The sequence below is a fragment of the Ptychodera flava genome, chromosome 14 (genome assembly GCF_041260155.1).
Source record: "Ptychodera flava strain L36383 chromosome 14, AS_Pfla_20210202, whole genome shotgun sequence".
NCBI lineage: Eukaryota > Metazoa > Hemichordata > Enteropneusta > Ptychoderidae > Ptychodera > Ptychodera flava.
In genome coordinates this window covers 5,228,609-5,244,354 of record NC_091941.1, presented here as the reverse complement: position 1 = coordinate 5,244,354, position 15,746 = coordinate 5,228,609, and the positions used below count along the sequence as shown (strand labels likewise).

Here is a 15,746-nt window from a genome sequence, read left to right as displayed (position 1 = left end):
TTGGATAACATATAGGAAAGAGCGCATGATTGAAGCTAAAATTACTTCAAAATAGATACCAATCACGTTTTGTTAACATTGTATTTAATAATCAACGGGCAAATTTTAATTATTTGATTCTTTGAAATGATTGTCGAATCAGTGTGAACAAGAAGGAGATCATAGAATCTGATTAGCAATTGCTTCATTTTATTTGTTACTTTTTAGTCCCCACGGACACGGTAATGTCCATACGTACGAATGTGCATGTGTGTGTGGGTCCATTCACGCAGATATCTCAGAGATGCCGGGAGCGATTTCATTCAAACTTGGTACAAGGGTTACTCCTTATATCATACATATGCACGTCGATTTGTTTTGTGATCCAATCCAAAATAGCCGTGTGATGGCCATTTTATTAAAAAAAGTGGGGACTATGTCATTGACAATTACTGTTTGAAAAAGAGCCCTATTTGTAGAGCAACTGCACTAAATTTCATTAAAATTTGTTAAAGTTGTTTGTTGCACAGATCTCTGATAGCACGCAATGAGATATGTCGGTATTGCATCAGTTAATTGCTAATTGCATATTTGATGAATTTTTGTAATTAGGGTGATATGTCCAGAAATACTGCAGCAAATTTGATGAAACTTGGTACAGATCTTTAGCACACTGTCAGTGTACAAAGACACTTAGCTGTGTCATTGGAAATAATTGTTAATTTGCATATTTATTTAAATGAACAATCTTACTTAGTGGACTACCTCCAGAACCACTGCGTCAAATTTGATGAAGCATGGTACAGATGTTGATCTCTTAGTACAGTAATACCCATGAAGACATTAAGTAGTATCATGTCAATTAATTGCTAATTTGCATATTTGATGAACTTTCATAATTAGTATGATATGTCTAGAAATACTGCATCAAATTTGATGAAATGTGGCACAGATGTTGACCTTTTGGTGATGTAATAGTGTGCAAAGATGTGTAGAAGTATCATGTCAATGAACTGCTCATTTGCATATTTAATGAATTTTCGTAATTTGGCTGATATGTCAAGAAATGGTTCATCAAATTTCATGAAACTTTGTACAGATGTTGAGCTTACATTGCTTTTACACTTGAATGAAGTGCCATTCAAATTAATTGCTAATTTGCATATTTAACAAACTTTCCTAATTAGTGGGCTATGTCCAGAAATACTGCATTAAATTTTGTGAAACTTGATACAGATTTTGATCTTTCAGTACTGTAATACTATGCATGACATTAGGCAGTGTCATGTCAATTGATCGCTAATTTGCATATTTGATGAACTCTCATACTTAGTATGATATGTCTAGAAATACTGTATCAAATTTGATGAAGCATGGTAAAGATGTTTATCTTCCAGTAGTATTATGGCATGCAAAGATCTGTAGTACTATCATGTCAATTAAGTGCTGATTTGCATATTTAATGAAATTTTGTAATAAGGCTGAAATGTCGAGAAACAGTTCATTAAATTTTGTGCAACTTGGTACAGATGTTGAGCTCACATTGCTTGAACATTGAACAAAAACTCTATGCATAGTCATGTTAATTAATTTATAATTTACATAATTACTGAACTTTCCTAATTAGAGTGGTATGTCCAGAAACACTTTATCAAATTTGATGAAACTTTGTACAGATATTAATTTCACAGTGCTGTAATACAATTCATTGACACTTTGCGGTATTGTGTATGAAATGTGGTACATATGATAATCTGTCGGTGTCATGATAGAATGCAAAAATCTTTTGCAACATCCAGTCGATGTATTATTAGTTGACTTATTTAATGACCTTTTGTAAATAGGATGGCAGCCCACATTGTTTTAACGTTTTCACCACCATGGAACTCATCTTTAATCACAGACCCAATTGATGAACAGAACTCTATTATCTCCAAGGACTAGTAATCAAAGTACCCATAACAGTAGGGACTGCATCAACGATGACTTGGTTACAGTAGGCTTAAGTGCCCTCAGGATAACAGGCAACAATTTACCGTTTTCAAAGCCTTGTGAAATTCTATTTGTTTAGTGAATTTTACACTCAAGATTATCAGTATATAAAAAAAGCAGATAATTGCCAGAAAACAGAAACACTGTCATATTCATTAGAGTGTTCTCAGTTTTCACTGACTGTTGACAGAAACCTAACTTAATATCAGCAAAAAATTAATGTCATCATACGAGGTCTGTGATAAATTTCACCATCAGTCTGTTCTTCATAACAAACTCTTGGGAAAAAATGCTGACTCTGCAGTTTGTACCTCCATCTGGTGACAGCAACCATCCCATCTCTTCTTTTGGTCAAAGGTGCAGTGACAGACATAAAAAATGCTACCATGAAATGTGCAAATCCTGTATCAGTCTGTGTGACATTTTAGCAGTGGTCAATTCCAACATTGCACCCGGTATGTTTCGTATTAAATGTGAGGAAGTTATCTGAAGATGATCACTTTGTTCCTGTTCTTATGTCAAGACACCATTAACTCTCAAAATACGTGTCAGCAAACATGCATCATATTGCAGAAAATGAATTTGATATTTTGATGGTTTCAACCATTTCCGCTTCACAGTCATATCAGCCATAATAACAAAGACTGCACAAAAATTTCATCCATTTGAAAAAAAAGATGTTTGTCATATTCATAGCCCTAATTTTTGAAAAATCTTAGTGTCAATAACATATCCTCAGACTACTTTTATATGTTTTGTATATCTTGTAAATTTTTGATATCCTTCAATTATATGAGAAGGGGAGAACTTTTGGTCATCAGTGTAATTAGGCCTTACTGGGCTTAATTATCTGAATTGTCATAGCACGCACACATTATAGACCATTACTGGTATATAAGTGACCAGTGGGTGGAAGGAAAAAGAAACTAAAAATTAATTCTCTAGAGAAGATGTTGTGGCAGGAAGCGACTTTTGACATTATCCTAGGCTTCAATTGAAGCTGACAGAATTCTGCTATCAAATGTCAAAGATGTTATTTCTGTAAGGGAAATTGTCTACCAGAGTTGTCTCGTCCATCAGAGTGGATGTTATCACCAAATCTCTTATCCAAATGATATGGCTCAGCGTTTTCCATTGTAGCTATAGAGCAAGGGCCACAGTGTTGCGTCGTACACACTCTTTATAACCGTGTGTCTATTTCTTCTTTGGCTTTGATAGGAGAGAAGCTTTTTAACGGCTGAGAGTCTGGAGAGCGCTATCAATTCAATAGTGGAGAGGACTTTGGACGAGTCAAGTAAATATCAAAATCTGTCAATGAGCCTTGAAGTGACGGAATCCAGCAAGGAAAAACTGGTGATTGAGTTGCAGGTAAGGCTAGAAAGATGCTGTTTTGTTTTCGTTGGAGTTTTTGCACTGTTGATTATGTTGGTCAAGATGATGATTTGTTGACTTCAGCAGTGAAAGCAAGAGTGGGTTCCCGTGAAGAGAAAATTGTTAGCAACTTTCATATTTGTTTTAGGACCTATGATCCTCCTCAAAAATAGGGATCCGGGAAGCAAACTACTGACTTATTTTCCCGGAGGGTACTTCCATTATTTATCAATAAGTATATGTGCCACCCTTTTGGGTAGGTTTTTCAGTGACATGGTCTAAAATGGTGGTATGAATTTCAGTGATAACCAGGTAGGATATGACTTCATCCACCCAAATGTAGTTTAAGTCAAACATATTTTCTTTCACCCAAATTTTGTTTTTCCATCAGTGTTTTCTTCAAATCAGTGTATTTGTGCTCGGTGGGCTTTGCTGTTACCCTAGAGGTGCAAGTGCTCAGTTTTTACCTCGTAATGCTTTGCAAATTTTGATGCTATGACTTTAAAGTAGGGTCAAAGGTCATAGAGGTTAAAAATTAGGTCTTAATGAGATTTTAGGTCTACATTATGGTATTTTTAATGCTCACCCCTACCATTTCTCCAAAAAGGTACCCCCCCAAGGGTTACTTTAACTTTGATGTCACTTTTTTCCATCAGATCTCAGATGATACTGTCCAATGACCATTCTCCAATGACATTCGGCTACCTCCAGAATTTCAGGCTTAAAACCCCCTTAAAGACTTAATAAAAAAATCTAGCAACATATTTATATAACAATTGCAATGTCAAAGGAAGACAAAAGACAGAAACACCTCATAATCTTTGTAACACCTTAGTTAATCCAATTCTCTGGCCTTTTTGAGCCGGGGTTTAAGAATCCAATCCCATGAGTGGGTTTTGGGAGATTTCAGTCCCTCCCTGCACTATCTAATTAATTACATGTGACAGATTTATCTTTCATCCTGAATACCACTAAGTGACTTCCATCGACCTCTGACATTTAGGAATATAAAATTAAAATTTCAGACACCAAGGTAGAGCCACAAGCTTATTAAAAGGTTTCATTTCCGAAACCCTTTCTCAGCTAGCATAAATTTGTAGTAATTTTTTTGTAAACAAGGAAATTTCTTTCTTGAAAAGGATATAACATTGAGACAGGCAAAGGATATCCTGGTCATCTCATTCATACTGTATCGTTTGGACTAGAAACTGAAAGAAGTGATGTTTGGTGTCCGCATCTACATTCTCTGCTGAAAAGGTCAACAACTACACAATTTATCATATTTTTTTAAACAGGCGTAAACTTTATAAAAGGCTGGTAAACGTTAGATTCAGTTTGCTGTGAGTAGAAAAAAGTTATATAGATTTTGCAAAGAGCTGAGCTAATTGTAAACAACTGTGATGTTGATAAGGTTTTTGCTATGGTGGTAGGGCTTCCACCAAGTGACGGAAAATCTAATAATGATGATGGAACATTCATATCAAGAGAGCATCTTTCCTCTCCATCAAAGCTAACACTAGTCCATATTACTAGTCTCAGCCAGACTATTTTACTTCAGATATCGGTTGGAGTACCTTTCATGCTAGGTTGTTGAAACTTGAACTAAATGGTTCGTACATCTTTCTAAAATCAGGCAGTGCTGTTAGTGTATTGCTTTCTTAACCCTTTGAGCGCCAAAGTCAGTTTTTGCCACCTTTTATAAAATGTATTTACCAATTTTTTCTGATTTTTCCAAATTTTTGATCAAAAACTGTAGGAAATGAAAAGTGATGTCCATTTGATCGAAATTGTCAGAAAATACAAACAATTCATATGAAAATTGTTAAAATTTTGCACTAAAATTTTTGTGGGAATATTTACAGCACTCAATGGGTAAGTTCAGTGTCAGTGAGTAACACAGTATTGTGGAAGGTACATTTTTAGCATTACCTAGATCCTAACTCCTCTTGATGAAACATCAACAATCTCATTTCTCAACAAAAAACAAATAAATAAACAAACAAGCAAAGAATTAAAACAATAAGTACAGCAGGTTTGTGGGGAAATTGTCCTTTGAAGTCATGTCAGTTTTGATACGGAAATATATCCCAAATCACAAAACAAGGTATTGCTGCTTGGTGTTGCACACGTATATTTCCATTAACCCTTTTCCTGCCGAGCGCCCTTGTCCGTTATTCTCCCAAGTCAGTAGAAAACCGCCCCATAATATGTGCCTGCAAAAGATGGCTCTCCTGCATGTTATCCTGCCAGGCATTTTGGCAGAAATCGCCCATTTTCAGGGTCCATTTTCAGGGTAGTTTTAGCCGTACTTATACGTGTTAGACTTCGATAATTTCTACATGCCCGTAGACAGGGGAAGGAGCTCAAGGGTTGCTGCAGAAAAAATTGAGGTCACCGGCTTTGTTTGCCCCTGGGAGTGCGTCATTTATTGCCGTTTCATGTTTATTTTTCGGAAAATAAACTCCTTCAGTATTACGTACGTCCGCTAGGCACAAACATCACCTCACTCGTCTGTTAGTCAGAGACCCTGAGGGTCGTGCTAGGGGTGCAGCAGCACCGTCAAACCTGTCCTGTTTCCCCAGGGTAGGGTCAATTGAATACGTACCTCCAACGACTTGGCAGTGTAGCACAAAAACTACGTTTTTGCCGTTGTATTAACGACATGGCTGAGCCATTGAAGCACAGCTTTACGTAGTTTTGCCAGCTCAGTTGGGAGTTGGCTTACGAGTGTTACCGTTCATTACTGACTTAATCGAGTGGTCCTCAGTCAGGTACGGGTTTGTACCGACATGGCTTGGGCTGCAGCTAACCAGTGATAACCAGTCACTACCCCCAAGTCTTCAGTTCACATTTGCGATGCACGGGTGCAACGCAATATGCTTCCATTGTTCTAGCCATCGACGTGTCCACATGCTGGCAGCCATATTGTACTGCTAGCTGGTTTGCATAACAAAAGCAGTCCCTGCTAAATGCAGGCGGTATCCCCGTACATGTAGCATATTGACCTCATGTCACCTTTTGAATTCTCTGTACGCAAACAGCGTACGTAGTTACCAATGCGTCGGCAAGAGGATACGTTTGCCTGCAAACCAGAGCCAATACTTCGGACGATGGAATAAATAAAAAATCCAAAGCTACGTCCATTGAATGGCATGGCCAAGGCGGTGAAGGACGTTGCCTGGCTTGAACTTGCAGAGCTGAAGCCCAGCTTAGTACGTCGGACACCAGTTTGTAATGGTATTTCTGAGTCGTTCATATCCGTTCCATCGGAGGAACAAGTCGAGCCGTCCCGTCAAAAATACGTTCTCATTTTCAGTCACGCACAACTGAATAAGTGACTTTCGTCTCGCACCATCGGCATATCTGCCAAGTCGTTTGCAAGAGGTAGCCTTCTAGATTAGCATTGCCGAGTTGGTCAAGTTCGGCAGCAATCTGTATAGTGCCAGGCAGCCAAGTACGTCCAACTCCGCCAGAAAACGTCACCATGCTATCCTGCCAAGTCCGCTAAAAAGCGGTAAAAAAAAACCAGCCCCCCTCGGGTGTGGGGGACTGGCGGACAGGTTTCTGCACCTTTCCCTGTCTATCGACTCCCTGCGAACCCATTTCGAGGGGAAAAGGCGTTCCTTGTCAGAAAACCTCTCCTCGGATGACCCCTAAACGCACAGGGGATAGCAAAACGTAGTGCCGTCGACTTGGCAGGAAAGGGGGTACCCAAAAAGGGCCCGATTTCCACCGGGTTGGGAGAATAACGGTCACCAGTGCTTAGATTCTGGCTACAACCGAATTTCAAGCGGATTTTCACCGACTTGGCGGGAAAAGGGTTAAGAATGTTATCTCTGGCAATACCATTGAAAAGAAGGATAAATTTCAATATATAGCTTGTAGCCATCTTTCTGGGTAGCATGACAAAAATTATCATCTATTGAACACCATGGTGAATATTTCCTAGGTTCAAGGTTCTGAATTTCCTGTTAATCTTATCCCTACTGACTCTGAGCAGAGATTTTCATAAAACCAAAAACATTCAAGGTGATGAATCATTGCAATTTACTCTGATAATCAGGGTCCAAATGCCTGTTTTGTTCAATTTTGCAAATTTTTGTTGTAAAGGGTAAAAAAAATGTGAAAAGTATAGCAATTTTTTTATCACTGTACATTTTTTGCTGTATTTTCATGTATGAAGATTTAGGCTGGCTTAAGGTGGTTGGAAAGGCTAGAGCGTCAGTTATAAACTTCAACAAAACTATAAAAATATAAAAGTAGTCAACATTCTCTGTGGAATAAAAAAACTAGACATTTGGGCACAAAGGCATTGCAGAGTTACAGCCTGTTGAAACTTCTGAAAAACTGACCAAATAAGAAGTTGGGGAGTCCTTAGTGTATTAACTATGGTAGAGGTCCCCTAGCTTTTAATAAAATGTTTAAAAAGGGAAAGTCATTATTTGCTGTTTTTCAGGAAAGTTTGACAAGGCGGTGCTTGCATTCAGAGTGAGTGACTGCTATTGTAAATGCATTTTTAGATTCTTTGAGTGTCAAAGAGGTGTCAAAAGTGAGATTTACCAAAAAGACTGCTCTGTGACTTCAAAAGAGGGGTGCAAATATGGCTTGTTTTCAACATTTTTGACAGAATAACAGTTTTCCTACATAATTATATACCAATTTAATCCAACCTTTGAAATGAGATATGGACATGGAATTTTTACAGCCTATTAACAAGGTTACAGATAAGATATTTATGGCACAATTTTCCTGTATTTGAAGTACTTTTTGAAAAATCATATTTTGAAATTTGAAAGAATTTTTAATAAATTTTTGATATGTAAACCCATGTAAAATCATAAAAACAAATTTTATTTACAAATCCTGCCGTACACATCTTACAATTAATAGTGTCAACATATTTATAACTAATTTGGTAATATTAATACATGTACTATCCAATTATTATCAACTTCAAATATGTAAAAAAAATATGAAAAATGAAATTTTAAAATTTACTGGTGTCATATTTCAAAATCATGGCTGCAAATATACAATTTTTATATTCTTTTGAGAAAGTATTAACTAAGAGAGCTATCCTGAAAATTTGAACTAAATATCTTGATTCTAACACTTGAAACTTGACATTAACTCTGAGAAAAGAATTGGTGCAAAAATAGCCTTTCCAGCCACCTTAAAGATGACAGAGAAAAGATGTTTTTCCTTCAAAGTATTCCTAATTGTTTTACATATCAACTTAACTGCACATATATCTTTGATAAGACACTGGGATAATGTGTCATAATTACTGGTATTTCAGGCTGAACGTTTCATTCTCATAACCAGAAGCCTACGTAAAACTAACATCACATGCCTTTTTATCAGCAGCTCTCACAACTCGGCTCTGCCTGGTCTTTCAATCTCTCTTTCTCTCTGGCATCAAACCTCTTTAATCTTCTGAGAAAGTCAGCTCATCATATGTCATTAGAAATCTTTAGGGGAATGTGCCCAGGGGTAGTGCATGTATTCTGCTTGGACAAAAACCTAATCCTGTTATAGATCAGAATTATTAGACGAACACGAACAATCTCTGCAACTCATACGATTTAAATTTCAGGCACATATATCAAAATAGCAAAAAAAGCAAGAAAGGTGGATAACCTCATATTTTGTGTTGGCAACTTGAAGGTTTACGTGAAGTAGTTTGAATATAAGTGATGTGATACAGGTAATGTCTTTGATATGTACTTACATAAAAATTGTTCATGTCTAGTGTAACATGGTGCATTCTTTGCATTTCATATTTTTCTGATCTTAACCCCTCGCTACAAAGAAAGTAGGTTATGCAAATTCTTGGAGGAACCAATCATTTTTGTTAAGGATTTCACCTTCATGTATATCAGCGAGCCATTGTAAATCTGTGTGTCCCCCATGAGTTGTCAAAAATACTCTTCCACACTCAAAGCTGTAGGTCATACATTTGCAAGTGGGAATTGGTTGCCATAGTAATTTATGTCATCCATGTCATTTGTGTATAATCAGATGTATGGTTTGTCAGTGGCAGTGTTCTAGTTAACCTTGTCAATTTCCCTGCATTTTTTTGGCTCATGTCACGACTTTGTTGCTGTGGTGTCCATAACAAAAAATTTGCAGCTTTTCCCTGACCTATCACTGTCAGATTTATGGCCGTAATTCTGTTATGATCTGTTGTGGGCAATGCAGATATCTATTTGATTTGATATCTGATCAATCAGATAACAGAAGTCATCTTCCAGAACACGTCAGTCAGTGGGCTGATTTACCCATGGTAGGCCAATTTGCCAAAGTGTTTTCAGATCATGTGTCAGTTGCTAAAAGCGATATGAGTTAAGTGCCGTCGTTGTTTTCCACAAGAGCACTTTCCTCTCCACAGGGAAACAGTATTGATGGCTTGGTAAGCCTGACCTTGTTCGGTTTAAAAAACCAGACATCACCCCCTGTCCCTTCAAAGACACTTTAACTCATTCACTTCAATATTTTGAAGAATGGACTAAAATGGTTTCCAGCAAGAGATGAGTTTTGGAATAATATGGTAACATGCTGAACTACCCTGAGACTTTGAGTCCCAAAATTTGGATACAGAGAGACACAGAGACACATACTGAGACAAAGACTAGACATACATAATGGTGATATATATATATATATATATATATATATATATATATATATATATATATATATATACATATATATATACATACATACAATGATGAAGGGATTAGCTTATTCAGAATTGATTTTGTTTGTGCTTTTTAGCAATATCAAAAACCTGTACCCATGTAAAATAAGAACAACATACTTTGCCATTAGTTAAAATAATACAAATTGGATAAGGCTGTATCAGATATCATATGGAATATTTGATATTTAAACATTAGTTTTCATCAGTGTAATAGGAAACATTCATTGAGAGTTGGTATCAAAGCATGACAGCTTGTCATTACTGGATGTGGTTGATGTAAGAAGTGGTGATTCAGTGATTGCTGACAGGATTTGATGTGTTCATTTGCAATCTCATTTTGGGCACCCTTGATTTGCAAATTGTTTTCTCAGGTGTAAAACTCACTACCGCTGGTTCTCTTGAGAGTTCAGCTAAGCTCACTTAAAGGGTCGGAGCAAATACAGACATGTACCTAGGGGGCCTGTCTCTGTGGCTACTTAAAAGAGAATTTGCGTTTGCTTGCCTCAGTGTCTTCTTACCTTTATCCTGGGACAAGAGCTCTGGAAATATTTCATTCTATTTTATGGAAGCACCAGTTTTTCCTTCCCTGACTTAATTAGTTTACGTTGCCTGGCAAATTGCACCAAATTGTCTGCAGTTTGAGCCTCTTGTCTGAGTAAGTATCGGTTGCCGTGGTAATGATCAATAAGGAGTGATTGTCAAGACAGAAATCTGTGTTTGGTCATCTGTGAGGGCACGCTATAAATACCTAGATATGGCAATGCTTTTATCGATAGGGTTTTGTGCTCATTCAATAATATTGGAACAGGTGATAGGCGAGCAACACTGATTTCAGCTGGTAAATGTGAGTGTGTGTGTGCAGTGGGTTCTTTGCCAATTCTTTCATGTTCTCTGTTTTATTTTTTCCTACATTGCATACAGCCAAGCACGGGTGGTGGCGACAGCAAGCCTATCAGTACTGCTAGTACTCCTAGTGGTAAAGATGCCACAGAAGATGCAGACAACAAGGTATCTGCCGATTCACTGGCCAGCAAGGTGAGAGAGCTAGATCTAGACAATGCTTCGGACATGGCATCTGCTGAGTCCACATCAGGAAGTAGCGACAGCAGCAGTTCTGTTGAGAGACACGGCTCCGAAACATCCTCCAAAAGTGCTGTGAGATCGGGCAGACCTAGAATCACCAAATCTGTCAGTTTCAATGAGACTGTGGTTGTGGAGAACTTCAAGGAACGCTCCAAGAAAGCACAAAAGAAGAAACCAGGTAAAGTTGAAGTGTCTTTCAGGACTAAAGAGAAACTAAAAGAAAGCTCTGAAGATGAATCAGAGTCACCTGTGAGTCCCAGAAGCCCGCAGGGATTTGATGGTGATAAAGTCAACAAACCAAGTTCACCTAAGAAAGGCGGCAAAATGAAAGGGTTCTTCAAGGAGTCCAAAAATGGCAGCGTCGACGGAAAGGGGCCAGCAGTGGGTAAATCAAACAGGGAACAATCGAAACAGAAGTCGGAAAAGACGCCAAAGGCAGATGAACCAGTTTGGAAAACTAAATCCAAATCCGATGCTGACCTTAAGACAAAATCTGCAGTAGAATTTTCAAACACTTTGATGTACGACTTAGATTAGTGCACCAGGAATCAGCTTAGATCTACTGGAACAGTTTGTCAATATAACATCTCCATGTTTGCTATGAAGAAAACGTGACATATATTAACTCATATGTTCTAGTTAGCTTTGGAATATTCATCAAGCATTATTGATGGCACTGAAAAATATTTTTTCATCCAAGTCATTATTCAGCATGGTAAAGGAATGAAATGCTAGCCAAGTTTTTCTTAATTTTACAAGTTTTTAGCTCCTCAAATTGAGGTTCAATCGCACAGTGATGCCTACTTACATTATCGTAAACAATCAATACATTATGATGTCAGGCAGATTGTTGTTAACACACTTGTTCAATTTGTGACACAAAAGCGTGAAAATGTTGTGAGATTTTTGACAGGGGAGATATTACTAGGAAAAGCAAGAGTTTGGCATCAAAGTAGTCAAGTACAAGAGCTGAACTCCCAATCAGTTGATCTTGTCTCTTTAGCATAATATCAAAAATTTGCTTCTGTAATTTCCTTTGAAAAGGTCAAGAGTGTTGATGACCTGGTAATAGGCACGTTTTATCATCTCATCGCTTTATATTTCATTTTGACTCGCAAGTTTACGCCAAGCTTGATATCATTTTATTGCCTGTTGACAGGCAAAGCACACATTAGAACCCCTTCCCAGTTTCAAATTATGTGTATCAGTAAGACAGTAACAAAATTTGATCTGTTAATGAAAGTGTTTTCTGTTTTGTTTTATTCATGTTATCTTCAAGTGCCACATCCACCAGATCATTCAAAATTGTAATTTCCAAGCTTCATTGTTATCTTTGTGAGACACTTTCACATCAGCTGTCGCTGACAACCACCCAGGGTTTTCCTTCTATTATTACCTGTGTTGTACGTCAGAAGAGATAAGAAAAAGCACTTTTTTCTCATGTCGGCTCATTATGAAAAGACAAGATGGTGTTTAAGATGTCTGTGGACTGCCATATCAGCAAACATTTTCAAAATTTTCCAGACTTTAGAGTTGTGATTCAGGTCATATCTTTGTAAGATGATGTTTTACTATATGTATGGGTTTGTATGTATTCATTGTTTTTCTTTACAAATGACAAAACTTATAAAGAAGTCAAGTGTATGTTCCAAAGGTTCAACTTAACATAGGCGAAGTCTACTGGATTGTTGTTACAATCGTAAATTTACTTGGTGGTGATTTTGATCTGTGAAGTAGAGTATGATTATTTTATGTTATTTAAGTTAGTAGATAGGTTGGGAACACGGTGACAGTCATGGTGACAGTCATGGTGACACTCATCATGACTGTTACCATGACTGTCACCTTTGATAAGACCCTCTCTTGCACTTTCTGGATAATTATGATTATCTTAAAAAACACACTACACTATTTATGTGGGTTTGCTATTTATGACTAGCATCTATTTTATCTGTACATTGTACGGTATCCCATTACATCAAAATTTTCATTCTCCCTGTCACAGCGTACGCTTGTAGATGTTACAGGATCAGTGTCAGCAATCAAGCTAAAACTTGCAACATTTAGACAGCTGCCATGAAACGTTCTTAATGAGAAGCTATTCGTGGCTTCAGATTGCTGCACCTATAGCCATAGCTGTTCCAGGAAAAACTATGCTTTTATAGTGCTATCATATATCCGGAGATTATCTGTACACTGGGAAATATGATAAAAATGACAAAAACTTTCAAAAACGAAAACCAAATAAAACAATTGTTCTTGAATTGTTAGAGAACTTTAACCTTGATGTTTTTACATTGTTTACAATGAGAAATTTCAAAACAAAAAAAATGAAAAAATGAAAAAAAGATACTTCAAGATCCATAAAATAATAATTGATGGATCCAAGTTGTAGATTTTGGATGATTTGCAAAATTTCATTATTCTTGTTTAGGGAGTGGTTTCATAGATTTCACTCATAGATTTTGGTTTATTTTTGAAAAATTTAGCAATATTTTTATAGAATTTGTGCAAAAGTTAAGGAGAGCATCTATATAATGAAACAAAGAGTGTACTTGTTGATCCTTATAAGCACTGATTTTAGACTTTGATATCAAAACGATGGCTGCAACAGACCTGCCTACTCAAGATTACATTTCATGAAATTCAAAATTCAGTTCAAATAACTTCACATCTTTCAAAAACAAAAACGGCCATTTGAAATTTACTTGATGACATTTCTTTGTTTCCAGCTAGGAAAAAGAACATAGTAGGTAGTAATAAATGAAATAAATATTTATGAATCAAAACCCTGCCAGTGCATTTGATAAGATGTAGTATCAGTTTCTATTCTGATGTAGTAATAATAGTCAGGCAAATTAATACCCAGGCTGCAATTAGCCAAGATCTCATATATTTTATTCTGAATTAATGGGTTTTACGGTGGTGGTTAAGAGAAACACTGAGTTATATAATTCAAGTATTTGTAGAAGTGTGAATAAGGATACACACTTAGAAGTGTGAATAAGGGTAATACTAAGGGATTGGTGTAAGAGAGAGTCTGATTTAAATGAATTGACAAATACAGATAGTTTATAGTGCCATATCCATTGCATATGGACTACAGTGTACCTTGGTATTTTCATAGGGTTTTTTGGAACCCCTTCTTTGGAAGAATATGAACTGTTTTGAAAGTACACAGGTACTTGTGTAATATTTTGATTTTTCAGGATCAGTTTATGCTCAATTTCAGTTGCATACATTATTTTTTCAGGGTCGATTTCAAAGTTATGTAACCTTGACAAATACAAAAATGAAAATAAATATCTGAATATCTTCAGAATATCCATCAAAACCCCAATTTTAGGAAATTGGAAACCTTAAATGAACTTTGAGGGGAAGGGGAAGGGGGGGGGGGGCAATGAAGGTTAAGACGGTCACCTTTCAAATACAACTGTTACTAGTCTTATTTTAGATTTCACTGATATGTGGAAATCTTTCCTGATATGTTGTGTTCAAGTTTCTGTACTGGAGTTGATGAAAACATTCACTCGTTGAAGATTGCTGGTACTTTCTGTTAATATTCAGTAATTGTTAATTTTTGTTGATGAAAAGTGTCTTGTCAAAACCCATCATCATGCAGTTCTCAAATAAATAAAATAAAAAATATATAGGATATTTGTAGCTCAATTACTTCAATGGTAAGTGATGCAAAATGCTTTCCTTTTTGTGTTCCACTCAATTACGCTCTTGAATTGCATTTCTGCTAGTATTATCCCAGTTTGTAAGAGAAATTTGTAAGCTGTACTCATGCAATATTTTATTCCCTGAGGAAAAGCCTTAATGGTGAAAATTATCTCGATTACTTGCTTTCTTGGAAAGAGTGCGATTAAATTGACCGAGTATCGCTTTCTTACTGATTTTATTTGACTGCAGTGGTTGGAATATTGAAGTTTCTTTCTCTGTGCTTTGTATGTCAGCTACCTGGCTGGGAACTTTCTGTCTGAGAGAAATTGTGACATGTTAAAGCTGTATGCCTTTTCCAATTTTTAAGATGGCTACCGAACTGTCACTGCAGAATATCTTCCAAAACATTAGCAATGAAGGTACAACTCACATTTTAGCAACCAAATTACTACACGAAAACTCTGAACAGACAACCGAATACATCACGAGTAGACAGAGGCATTTTCAAAGCCAATATGGCATAGTGATGGGAACATAAACATCTCATGGAAGATTAAATGGTTTAGCATGGTAGCTTTAAATTACTTTGGCTCATACTTTGTTCAGTATTGATACAATTGAAATAGAAGACTACTCAAAGATACGTTACAGTTTTTAGCATTTTCAGTCATGAAGTATTTTCCAGGAAAGTTCATATATGCAAGTCAATTTTTAGCTCACATTTGGTATACCAATGTGAGGTAATCGTTATAAGCTGAATCAGTTCATTGCATGCCATTTGCATGTCATTTGCATGTCTGTATGTATGTATGTATGTATGTATGTATGTATGTATGTATGTATGTATGTCCGTCCACGTCAAAAACAGCTAAACCGCAGCACCTACTGTCTTAGTATTTGGTGTACAGGTGCACCTAGGGGTGGAGATGTGAATTTGTTCAAATGAACATGT

At 36.7% G+C, this 15,746-nt stretch overlaps 1 protein-coding gene across 1 annotated transcript in view; it reads left to right on the top strand.

The window, feature by feature from the left end:
• LOC139149052 (protein kintoun-like) overlaps positions 1-14,776 on the top strand; it is a 28,842-nt gene extending 14,066 nt beyond the window's left edge. The window contains exons 2-3 of the mRNA XM_070720572.1: positions 3,190-3,339; positions 10,967-14,776. Coding sequence (XP_070576673.1) covers positions 3,190-3,339; positions 10,967-11,665 — 849 coding nt within the window. The 3' untranslated portion in view covers positions 11,666-14,776. The remainder of the gene's footprint in view (positions 1-3,189; positions 3,340-10,966) is intronic.
• Positions 14,777-15,746: the final 970 nt, after the last annotated feature.